The following is a 12,023-nucleotide window of genomic DNA, read 5'->3' on the forward strand; positions in this document are numbered from 1 at the left end:
TTAGCCAGGATGGTCTCGATCTCCTGACCTCGTGATCCACCCGCCTCGGCCTCCCAAAGTGCTGGGATTACAGGCGTGAGCCACCGCGCCCAGCCTTAAGTTGCTTCTTAAAGGCAGTGGATGAAACAACCCAATGTCTGTGAACAGAAGAGGGATAAACGACATGTGGCATTTTCATGCAATGGGATATTATTCAGCCATAAGAGGAGCAAAGCACCCATCCAGGCCACGATGTGGATGAGCCTTGAAAACACTGGGCTATGAAGCTAGTGGTAAAAGGCGACACACTGTGTGATTCCACTTCTATGAAATGCCCAGAATAGGCAAATCTATACAGACAAAAAGTAGAGCGGTGGTTCCAGGGCCTGGGGAGGCAAGGAGAAATGGGGGCTGATGGCAGATGGTCCAGGGGTGTTTTGGGGATGATGAAAATCCTAAAATTGGTTGTGGCGATGGCTTTGCAACCCTGAGAATATAAGGAAACCACTGAATTATACAGTGAGACAGTGTCTCACTCTATTGCCCAGGCTGGAGTGCTGTGGGTAAAGGCCTGTGTATAGTGTGAACTATACCCCCAATATAATAACTTGTATATTATACAACTCTCACAAAGAGAAAGCAGGCAGATGCTCTCCGACGCCTTCAGTCAACCAAGCTTTGCCCCCAACATCTCTGGACTCCCCTTGCCTGCCCCTCCACATACTGGTGACACTGCCCCCACCAGACAGCTCTTGTAATATCTGATCTCAACTTCTGGGTGGGGGCACGTGTGGGGCTGACTCTGACTCAGGAACCCCCAGGAGAAGGGCCAGGCACAACCTCACCATGTCTTGGGACTCACCTCCTGGCGAGGGCACGGGCCTCTGTGGCCAGGTGGCTCCATTTGGTGGGCTGGCCGGGACCATCCTGAGGAATCTCCTGTAGAAAGAAGAGGAAGAGAGGAGGAAACTGACTTCCCGTCCCCGAAGGGCAAGGGCCACATCTGGCCCAATCGTGAGGCAGAACTGGACGGCACTAGTCGTTCTATAAATGCACAAAGCTGGCCACGACATCGGCATCCAGTGAGCGGAGTCCTAGGATACAGAAACACCAATATGGATGCTGCCCACCACTTACTGTGCATTCAGTCTACTCGGAACATGCCTCGCCCTTTGCAAACGTCCTCTCGCTGAATCCGCGGAGGAGGTACTGTGTGATCCCCATTTCGCAGATGAAATGGAGCCTCCCAAAGTGGGGAGACATACCCAAGGTCACCAGGTCAATGGGAAGGCTGGGGCAGGGACCAATGCCCAGGCTTGGTGTGTTTGGGTAGGGGGGTCCCCTGGGATACCAGAGACGCGAGAATGGCAGCTGCATGCAGGATCTCCTCTTCCGAGGACTCCAGCACTGCCTCCAGGTCTGCCAGCTGGGTGCAGGTCTTCTGGGCTCCGGCCTGGGCACAGTGGGCACCCTTGCTCAGCCTCTGCAGCTGCTCCCGGGAGGCCTTCACAGCACCTTCGAGGCCCATCATCTGTTCCAGGAAGGCTTCCCGAACTCCTACGGGAAGCCCACAGCCCGGGGGTCACAGAGTGGTGGAGACGTCACACAAAAGCCCCCACCCCCAGGGGTCCCCTTCTGTGCCTTCCATTCCCCAGGCATCAGCAGCCCCGAGCACCAACAGGTAGTCCCAAAGGCAGAGGCTCCCCATTTTCCAGACGCAGGCTGAGGCCCAGAGAAGGCAAACAGGACCCAAGGTCCCACCCACAGTCAGTCAGTCATACACAGGAACCAGGAGAGACCCAGGCCTCCCGGGGCCACACAAGCAGTTCTGGACCCCTCAAATCAGCTCTAATTCACCATGTGGCTCACGTGGGCATTTTAAGACATGGTATCTGATGGCCCCTATTTCCACAGTGAGTCCTGCTAACAGGTCCTCAGCTCGCCTCTGTCTGGCTGCTAAAGAGTGTGGCGCTTATACACATAAAACTTCACAAAGGAATCCAATCCATTTCAGTGCCTCTCCAGGTCCCCAGGCCAAATTCCTCCTGGCTTTAGTGACAGCTCCCTTCTTTTTTTTTTTTTCCCTTCCCTCCTTCCCTCCTTCCCTCCGTCCTTCCCTGCTTCCCTCCTTCTCTCCCTCCCTCCTTCCCTGCTTCCCTCCTTCCCTGCTTCCATTGGTAGAAACAAGGTCTTGTTATGTTGCCCAGACTGATCTCGAACTCCTGGGCTCAGGCAATCCTCCTGTCTTGGCCTCCCAAAGTACTAGGATTACAGGAATGAGCCACCACACCCGGCCCTCCTTCTTTTTTCTTATTTACTCATTTATTAATATTTTCTATGTGCTGAGCACTGTGCTGGGCTACGGCAGTGAGCAAAACGGCCCAGAATCAAGACAGCAAGACCCTCCCAGTCGAGCCTCTGGAGCAGCGCCTCATGACCCTTTGTGGAGGGAGTGAATAAATGAATAAGCCCAGCCCCATCCTCACTGAGCTTAGAGTCTGGGTAGGGCAGGGGCATGGGGACAAGGACTGATATTCATAAAATTACAGGTGGGCTAGGGACATTGAAGGAGAGGCCCAGGGCAACAGGACTGTGTTGTGAGGGTCCCCAAAGCATCCGACAAGACCGGACAGCAGGCACTGGGGACCTCCCCTTGCCTCCCACCCTCCCACTATACGCTCCCGCTGTACCTGGAAGCAGGTGGTGGTCCTGGTAGACGTCCCCCCTTGGGGCCTCTCCCTGCAGAATGTCTAGTGGTCCCCAGGGACTGCCACAGTTGGACCCTTGCAGCCACCCCTCCATCAAAGTCAGTTTGGCCTTCAGCTTGGCTGCCTGGAGAGGACAGGGAGAAAAGGTGTATGAGGCTGCTGGCATGCAGGTCCTGCCCAGACATTTCCCCTGGCTTCTACCCTGCCACTCTCCCTGTGGGTTCCCTTCTCCAAATCCTTCCCTGGGCCTCAACGCTCAGGGTATGCCACACCCCTGAGAGCCAACTGTGCCCACCCCATGGTAGCTGTCCCTTCCCCTCCCATCCCCACGGCACCTGCTGACACCACTGACCACACTGCTGTCCTACCTCGAAGGGAGAGAGGAAGGGATGGGAAGGGATGCCTCAGGAGGATTTCTGTCTGTCCTGTTCGCTGTGTTCCCAGGACGCCACATGGAGAAAGCACGCTATGGACATTGGCTGAATGTGCTATGAACGTCCCCTAGCCCCGTCTTTTCATCAGACAAACAACAACTGCATTTACAGAGCACTTCCTTGGAGCCAGCCTCAGCACGAATGCCTGCCACGCCCCAGTCTGATTCCCCCTGTCACCGCTCTAAGTGGCCGGCACAGGTCCCGGGCCCTGTCCTCCATTCCCAAGTCCAAAATGTTCTGAAAAGCCACAAGGCGTTCCATTCCTCACTCGAGCAAAACCTGAACTGAAATAAACCTGTTCTGAAAAAGGCTACTTGTGGTCTTCATTTACCCACTTGGTGGAAATAGTCATCTGTTTTCCTGCATAAATATCACCAGGCTTAACTCTGGGGGCTGCCCATTTGCAGTGGGGGATTACGTGATATTCAGTGCAGCATGTCTTTTTTTTTATTATTATTATTTTTGAGACGGAGTCTCACTCTGTCTCCCGGGCTGGAGTGCAGTGGCCGGATCTCAGCTCACTGCAAGCTCCGCCTCCCGGGTTGATGCCATTCTCCTGCCTCAGCCTCCCGAGTAGCTGGGACTACAGGCGCCCGCCACCTTGCCCGGCTAGTTTTTTTGTATTTTTTAGTAGAGATGGGGTTTCACCATGTTAGCCAGGATGGTCTCGATCTCCTGACCTCGTGATCCAACCGCCTCGGCCTCCCAAAGTGCTGGGATTACAGGCTTGAGCCACCGCGCCCAGCCTTTTTTTTTTTTTTTGAGACAGAGTCTAGCTCTGTCACCCTGGCTGGAGTGCAGTCGTGATCTTGGCTCACTGCAACCTCCGCCTCCCAGGTTCAAGCAATTCTCCTGCCTCAGCCTCCCGAGTAGCTAGGATTACAGGTGTGCACCACCCCCACCTGGCGAATTTTTGTATTTTTAGTAGAGATGGGGTTTTACCATGTTGTCCAGGCTGGTCTCAAACTCCTGACCTCATGATCCGCCCGCCTCAGCCTCCCAAAGTGCTGGGATTACAGGAGTGAGTCACAGCGCCCGGCCTTCAGTGCATGCCATCTTATCTTTCTACAATGCCACACATTCTGAAAGCTGGCCCCACTGGTTTCTAGAAAAGGATTGCAGGCCTAACTATCTCCAGTCTGGAGTAGGAGAGAGACTGAGGCTTACCAAGGCTGTTGCCTGCCCAGACACATGACAATGAATGGAGTTGGAGGAGGGGAACCCCAATGGGTTAATCCTAGAGCTTGAACTCCTGACTCCAGCACCACCCACCTCCCCACTCAGAATCACCTCCTTTAACCCTCTTTACCAAGGGGTCATCTGTGGTCTCATCCCCACTGAACCTGAGAAAGTGAGACCCCAGCCCGGCATGGTCGGGAAAGGCAGGTGACAAGAGTCACCTTTCCCCCATCCACCCAGAGCAGGGGAAGGGCCGAGGTGAGGGTTGAGCCAGGCTGGAACAGGCCCGAAGCTGGGTTGGGTGGGCATACGGAGAAGGTGGGTGGTGGGCTTGCAAGGCTTGAGCTCTGGGGGTAAGCAGGCAGTTCCTGGTGCCCGGCATAGAGCTGGCACTTGCAAGGGATACAGAATGAATGGAAAGTTGAGTGGGTCTGGGCAGACTCACCTCCTCCTTCACCAGGGCATAGCAGGACGGGCATTCCTGGCAGTGTGTGCCATCTGCCGTGAGGAAGAAGTTGTCGTGGCAGCGGTCACATTTGTAGCCCTCGAAGCCAGGCCTGCATATGCATGTGCCGTTCTCGTGGCACTGGGCTGAGGCAGCGCCCAGTGGGGAGCACCTGCAGGCTAGAGGGGCCAGGGGCAGTGGGTGCTGGGTTCTGGGTGCTCCCAGAACGCCCTGGGCAGCATCAAAAACAGATTCCTGGGCCCTTCCCTGGAGATTCTGATTCAGAAGATTGAAGGTGGCACAGAGCCTGGCTTATTCCAATGTTCCCTGGGGATCTGAGGACCAGCCAGGTTTAGCAACTGCCAAGGCAGCCCAACTCTACAGGTGAGGAAACTGAGGCCCAGAGAGTGACATGATGGCCCCAGGCACACAGGCACTTAATAGCGGCATCTGGGACTACATTTCTGGCTGGCATGAGGACGCTGGCAGGCTGCAGAGGGCCAGAGACTTGGGTGAGAGTCACAAGCACAGCCCTGCACCCATTGCTCTGGGTTCATGTGACGCTGCTCTCCTGGTCACTGCCACAGGAGCAACGCCCTCCACGCTTCCGGCTGCTCTCAGGACCCTGTCCTGTATCTGACCATCCTTTTCTGCTGCACCCATTTTCCCCATCTGTCATCTCTGCCCAGAGACCTCAGGCCCAACCCTCCAGGCAGCCCGGGAAGGACTCAGCCTCCTTACCCCGGCAGCCCTTGATGGAGAAACTGAAGAAACCCAGCTGGCATCTGTCACAGGCCTGGCCTATGACACCTGGGCGGCAGGTGCACTGTCCGGTCTTGGGATGGCACTGGTCCTCCTGGGAGCCCAGTGGGTGACACTTGCAGCTGTGATAAGGGAAGGAACTGGGTCTGAGGCAAGCTCAGGGCCACTTCTGGCCCAGCCTCTGCCAGCTGCAGCTGGCTGGGGCCTCAGATCACAGCCCTCTGCTGACAAGACCCCATCTCCTCTTGGCGCATGGCACAGCTTCCCCAGCTGTGCTCTGGAAAGCACAAGTCTCCCTGGATGCTCGGGGAGAAAAGAAGATAAAATAAGGCTATGGGGACAAACATGTCTCGGGCAGACTATAGCCCTCTGTTGGAAAGTCACCATGCAATCAGCATAGCAAGGGCTCTGAGAAGTCCTGCAAGGAAGAAACCTGTTTGTTCCACTTGGTGTTTCCCTGGAGTCCTCCACTATTCCCTAAGGACGCTTGTCTAAGATGCTGCTATGGCCAAAAGACCACACAGTGACGGTGTCACTGAGAAGGGAATCAGAGACCAAACCGGCCACCTGCCCACCTGGACATCCCTTAGGGCTGCCCTTGGCCTGCATCCTAGGCTGGCAGGACCATGAGTCCGATGCCAAGAGTCCATCCCTTTGCCCCTCTTCGGCAAAGGGCACAACGCGCCTGGCAGTGGGCCTAGGACAACATCTTCCGAACCAGGCCCCTTCCTGGGGGCTGCCTGGTGCCTTCTTCCATCCTGGCGAGGTCCCCAGGGCTCCAGCAGTTGTCACCCTACTTACCTCCGGCAGCCCCTCCCAGGCTGGAGGTCGAAGAAGCCAGGGTAGCAGCGGCTACAGTCCCGTCCAGTCACGTGAGGCAGGCAGGAGCACTGGCCTGTCACTGGGTCGCAGGGCATCTGCTCACTGACCGAGCCCTGTGGGTGGCAGCTGCAGGCTGGGGGCAGGAGCAGGAAGGGGTGTTGGCAACAATGCAGATTGTCTGTTCCATCTTTGGGGGTCCAACAGAGGCAGAGGAGATGGGGGAGCCTCCAGAGATGATACCGCTCGTTCAGTCCAGATTCCAACGCCCCTGCTGGAAAAAGGCTCCAGGGCCAAGCTCAAGCCTTAGCCCATTGACTATATCCTTAGAGGGACAGCCCAGGATGGTCATGGCGGCAGACAGTCCTTCTGAGCCTGCCCTGAGCCCTGGCAGGCTGCAGAGGGCCAGCGACTTGGGCGAGGGTCATAGGCACAGCCCTGCACCCACTGCTCTGGGTCCCGTGACCCTGCTCTCCTGGCCACCACCAGGGGAGCATCTCATTCTGGGCCAGAGCTGTGTTTCCTGCAGGGATTCCACAAAAAGAGAGTGAGCAGGAGCCGGCAGCTGCGGCGTAGGAAAGGGCTCCAAGCACATCAGTGTGGGGCAAAGGCTGAGCTTCCGTCCTGCAGGGCTCTGGGAGCCTCCCAGGGGCTGAATGTTGACTGAGGCGATGCGGGGAAGCATGGCCTTGGAGACCCGGCGCAGGGCGATCGCCAGGTCAGTCATATGTGCTCACTGCGGAGCGGGAGGTAAGCGGTAGACTGTCCAGGCTTTGGGATCAGAGTTTATAAGATCTCCTGGCTGAAAGAGACCCTGGAGAGGGGCAAACCCCTGTGCTTTCTGCACACGGAGACAGGGAAGGGGAGTGACCTGCCTGAGGCTGGATGGCCTCGCAGAGGGGCCAGCTGCTTCCGGTGGGTTCCTCAGCCACCTCTTCTGGGTCCTGAGCCAGGGCAGAGGAGAAGGGGCCCACTGTGCGCCACCCCGGGCTCTGGAGGTGGGTACTCACGCTTGCATTTGTCTGCGAGCCGAGGGGCCAGGGCACTTCCATAGAAACCTTCACGACAGCGCTCACAGTGGTCACCCGCGGTGTTGTGCAGGCAGCGCAGGCAGTGGCCAGACAGGGGGTCACAGTTGCCCACGGCATTGGGGTCCACATTCCCGCTGCACTGGCACTGGTGGCAGGGCTGGGGGGGCCCCGAGAACCCCAGGGGGTCCCCAAAAAAGCCATCATCACAGACCTCACAGCGCCGCCCTGTGCGTAGAGGGAGCACGTGTGAGGAACGCAGTCAGCTGGGCCCACCAGGGATGAGGGTGGGTGTGAAGCAGAGCAAGCGTCCCTCCAGCCTCCCCGGGGCAAAGCACAGGCTTGGGCAGGAGGACCTGGGACCAGCTCCCAGTGGCTGCCCACAGCTATGCGGTCCCAGGTAAGCCACTGCACCTCTAGGAACTCAGGTTCCTCTTCTCTAAAGTGGGGACAACAATGGCGGCTCCCCACAGGACTGTGACATAATTTGTGAAAAGTGCTTAACATCCGGCCTGATATGTAGTAAGCACTCAGCAGCAGTGGCTATCACATATCTGTCCACCATCATCTTCACCATCACCACTATCCCCATCAGCACCTCAACCATCATCATGACCTTCTTCATCATCGTCTTTTATTATTATTATCAAGATGGAGTCTCGCTCTGTCACCAGGCTGGAGTGCAGTGGTGCGACCTCGGCTCACTGCAACCTCTGCCTCCCAGGTTCAAGCGATTCTCCTGCCTCAGCCTCCGTAGTAGCTGGGATTACAGGTGCACACCACCATGCCCGGCTAATTTTTGTATTTTTAGTAGAGACGGGATTTCACTGTGTTAGCCAGGATGGTCTCGAGCTCCTGACCTCGTGATCCGCCTGCCTCGGCCTCCCAAAGGGCTGGGATTACAGGCGTGAGCCACCATGCCTGGCTATTTTTATGATTTTTTGAGATAGATTCTCATTCTGTCACCCAGGCTGGAGTGCAGAAGCGCAATCTTGGCTCACTGCAACCTCCACCTCTGGGATTCAAGCGATTCTCCTGCCTCAGCCTCCCAAGTAGCTGAGACTACAGGCATGTGCCACCACGCCTGGCTAATTTTTTTGTATTATTAGTAGAGATGGGGTTTTGCCATGTTGGCCAGGTCTCAAACTCCTGACCTCAGGTGGTCTGTCCACCTCAGCCTCCCAAAGTGCTGGGATTACAGGCGTGAGCCACCACACCTGGCCTTCATCATCATCTTGACAGCCATCTTCCTCATCATCTTGACCATTATCCTCATCCTCATCACCTGCTTCATCCTCATGTTGACCATCACCTTCATCTTCATGATCTTGACCATTATCCTCCTCATCATCACCTTCATCACCATTGTCATCTTGACCATTATCTTCATCATCATCACTTTCTTGACCATTATTCTCATCGTCACCTGTGGTCACCTGTGGTGTTGTGAGCCAGTGCAGGCAGTGGCCAGACAGGGGGGTCACAGTTGCCCACAGAATTGAGGTCCACATTCCCACTGCACCGGCACAACTGTCATCGTCACCTTATCTTTATCATCACCTCATTGTCATCATTCTGATCATTATCCTCATTTTCTTCATCACCATTGTCTTAATCACCCTCTTCCTCACCTTCTTCATTGTCACCATCCAACGTCAGTCACCTGCTTCTCCTGGTCCTCTTCCTCATCCCCCTCTTAGCTGGGTGGATTTTCCTGTGCAGTCCCTGGCCCCTTTATCTTTTCTGCTTCTCGTGTTTCCTGAACTTCCTCTAGACTGTGCATTGCAGACTCCTGCCCTGCTTTCTGGGTTTGACCTGGACTTTCTGGCTCGTCTTCCAGCCCCCAGGTCACTGTGAGCCACAGAAGAGATGCTGTGTGAGGGGGCTTTTGGAGGGTGGTTCTAGGGATCCACTCTGGACATAGACAGAGCATAAAAGAACACACTTGTTCCAAGTGCTTCATGTGGTATCAGCCACTCTTTATAAACATGTCCATCTCTCTGCCTATCTCTATATGAAACCAATGTTAGGTCCAAGTAATAGCCACGGTCTCCTGGACGTGACAGGAATGCTGTCTTGCTCACATTATTATTTTTTCTTTTTTTTTGAGATGGAATCTTGCTCTGTCGCTCAGGCTGGAGTGATTTCGGCTCACTGCAACCTCCATCTCCTGGGTTCAAGTGATTCTTCTGTCTCAGCCTCCCAACTAGCTGGGATTACAGGCACGCACCACCACACCCAGCTAATTTTTGTATTTTTAGTAGAGACGGGGTTTTGCCATGTTGGCCAGGCTGGTCTTGAACTCCTGACATCAGATGATCTGCCTGCCTCGGCCTCCCAAAGTGCTGGGATTACAGGCTTGAGCCACCGCGCCTGGCCGCTTACATGTTTTTTTCATGTTCCTCTTGATATTTTTACACTGCTCCAACATTACAACAAGTATGTACACTTATTTCTATTTTTTCATTTATTTTTTCTGAAGTTACTAACTCAGTCAAGAGTATGTAATAATTTTATAATTAAAAAATAGCTGCTGCCACTGTGAAGAACAGTTGTGAGCTCCTTGTGTCCTCAAAAGTCATTGGTCAGTTGAAATGAAGTTAATGGTACTGGCCGGGCATGGTGGTTCACGCCTATAATCACAGCACTTTGGGAGGCTGAGGTGAGTGGATCACTTGAGGCCAGGAGTTCGAAACCAGCGTGGTCGACATGGCAAAATCCCATCTCTACTGAAAATACAAACATTAGCCAGGCGTGGTAGTGGGCGCCTGTAATCTCAGCTACAGGCAGGAGAATCTCAGCTACAGGCAGCTGAGGCAGGAGAATCGCTTGAACTTGGGAGGCGGAGGTTGCAGTGAGCTGAGATCGCACCGCTGCACTCCAGCCTGGGGGACAGAGCCAGATTCTGTTTCCAAAGAAAAAAAAACTTAACAGTGCTAAGGGCAACCCTGAAAAGGGAAAGGGGGAATGGAGTGGAACGGAACGGAAAGGAAAGGAAAAGACAAACTGGAACAGAGTTCAAGGTCGAGGCTAGCACCCGCCTTGTGGATTCTAAAATAAAAATAAAATGAGACAGGAAAGGAGGAGATTGAAACTGATGATGAAGAATGAGCCCCATGGTTAAGTGGCCATTCACCTGGAACCAGGTGGGGACAGCTCACAGGGCAGGAGGCAGCTCTGGAGGTCCTGGGAAGGGTTGCAAGGGGCCAGGATGGCAGGCAGGAGTCGTCCCGGGACAAGTGAGAATCAGGACTTGACCTCGGTCAATCCTGACTCAGACGTCCCCAGGTGAGCTCTTGGTGTGTGAGGCCCTCCCAGGACCCAGAGGACACTGGTGTAGGTAAGAAGGGTAGTGGCAGAAGGTCCCAGGTCTAAAGTCCACTCCAGGTGACCCTCTCTCCCAAGGGTGGTCCCCTCTGCACACAGCACTGCCTGCTCCCCTGAAATCCTCCCTCAAGTATGTCTCAGCCTGAGTCCGCCTGAGCTTCTCTAACTGTCCATTCTCACTGGCCTCGCACATGTCTGCAAGCCAGGGGAGCCACAGTCGGGAGCTAGAAAATGTAAGGAAGATAATGACAATGGAGGGACAGCATGGTGGCCAGTGAGGTGCAGGGTCCTGCGGTGCAATCTCCATCCCTCGGTTCTTGAGCTCCTGGCTCTGTGGCTATCCACCCTGCCCTGTTGACTGTTGGCTGCCAGAGAAGTGCTTTCAGAACGGTCCCAGTGAAAGCACATGGCATTTGACAAATCAATTTAATGCAGTCACAAGTACCAAAAGCAAAATCAGATGTCTAGGAATTTTAAAAACATTACACTACGTGAAACAAGCCAGACCCAAAAGAACAAATACTGTATGGTTCCATTTAAATGGAATACTGGGAGCAGTCAAATTCATACAGACAGAGAGGAGAACAGCTGTTATCTACTCAACAATACTTTTTTTTTTTTTTAATTTTTTTGAGATGGAGTCTTGCTCTGTCGCCCAGGCTGGAGTGCAGTGGCACACTCTTGGCTCACTGCAAACTCCACCTCCTGGTTTCAAGCGATTCTCCTGTCTCAGCCTCCTAAGTAGCTGGGATTACAGGTGTCTGCCACCACTCCCAGCTAATTTTTGTATTTTTAGTAGAGATGGTGTTTTGTCATGTTGGCCAGGTTAGTCTTGAACTCCCGACCTCAGGTGATCTACCTGCCTTGGCCTCCCAAAGTGCTGGGATTACAGGCGTGAGCCATGGCGCCCGGCCTCAACAATACATTTGATTGGTGCAGTTTCTGTCTGGGATGACGAAAAAGTTCTAGAGATGGATGAGTGACAGCTGCACAGCATTGCAAATGTACTTCCTGATGCTGAGTTACACACTTAGAAATGGTTAAAATGGCAAATTTCATGTTATATATATTTTATCATAATAAAAATTAATATTGTAATATGCCAAAAGTCATCGAATTTACTTTATTTTTTGAGATGGAATTTCACTCTTGTTGCCCAGGCTGGAGTGCAGTGGCGCAATCTCGGCTCACTACAACCTCCACCTCCTGGATTCAAGTGATTCTCCTGCCTCAGCCTCCCAAGTAGCTGAGACTACAAGTGTGTGCCACCATGCCTGGCTAATTTTTTGTGCTTTTAGTAGAGACAGGGTTTCACTGTGTTAGCCAGGATGGTCTCAAATTC

At 54.1% G+C, this 12,023-nt stretch overlaps 1 protein-coding gene across 1 annotated transcript in view; it reads right to left on the bottom strand.

Moving 5' to 3' along the window:
• The window catches only part of LAMC3 (laminin, gamma 3), a 76,242-nt gene that overhangs the window by 26,159 nt on the left and 38,060 nt on the right, over positions 1-12,023 (bottom strand). Inside the window, exons 12-18 of the mRNA XM_011931434.1 lie at positions 7,337-7,582; positions 6,309-6,462; positions 5,487-5,629; positions 4,746-4,924; positions 2,670-2,811; positions 1,331-1,536; positions 842-918 (exon numbers count right to left, since the gene is read on the bottom strand). Of these exons, the coding sequence (XP_011786824.1) occupies positions 842-918; positions 1,331-1,536; positions 2,670-2,811; positions 4,746-4,924; positions 5,487-5,629; positions 6,309-6,462; positions 7,337-7,582 (1,147 nt within the window). The remainder of the gene's footprint in view (positions 1-841; positions 919-1,330; positions 1,537-2,669; positions 2,812-4,745; positions 4,925-5,486; positions 5,630-6,308; positions 6,463-7,336; positions 7,583-12,023) is intronic.

Source organism: Colobus angolensis, unplaced genomic scaffold (genome assembly GCF_000951035.1).
Source record: "Colobus angolensis palliatus isolate OR3802 unplaced genomic scaffold, Cang.pa_1.0 Scaffold9, whole genome shotgun sequence".
Classification (NCBI taxonomy): domain Eukaryota; kingdom Metazoa; phylum Chordata; class Mammalia; order Primates; family Cercopithecidae; genus Colobus; species Colobus angolensis.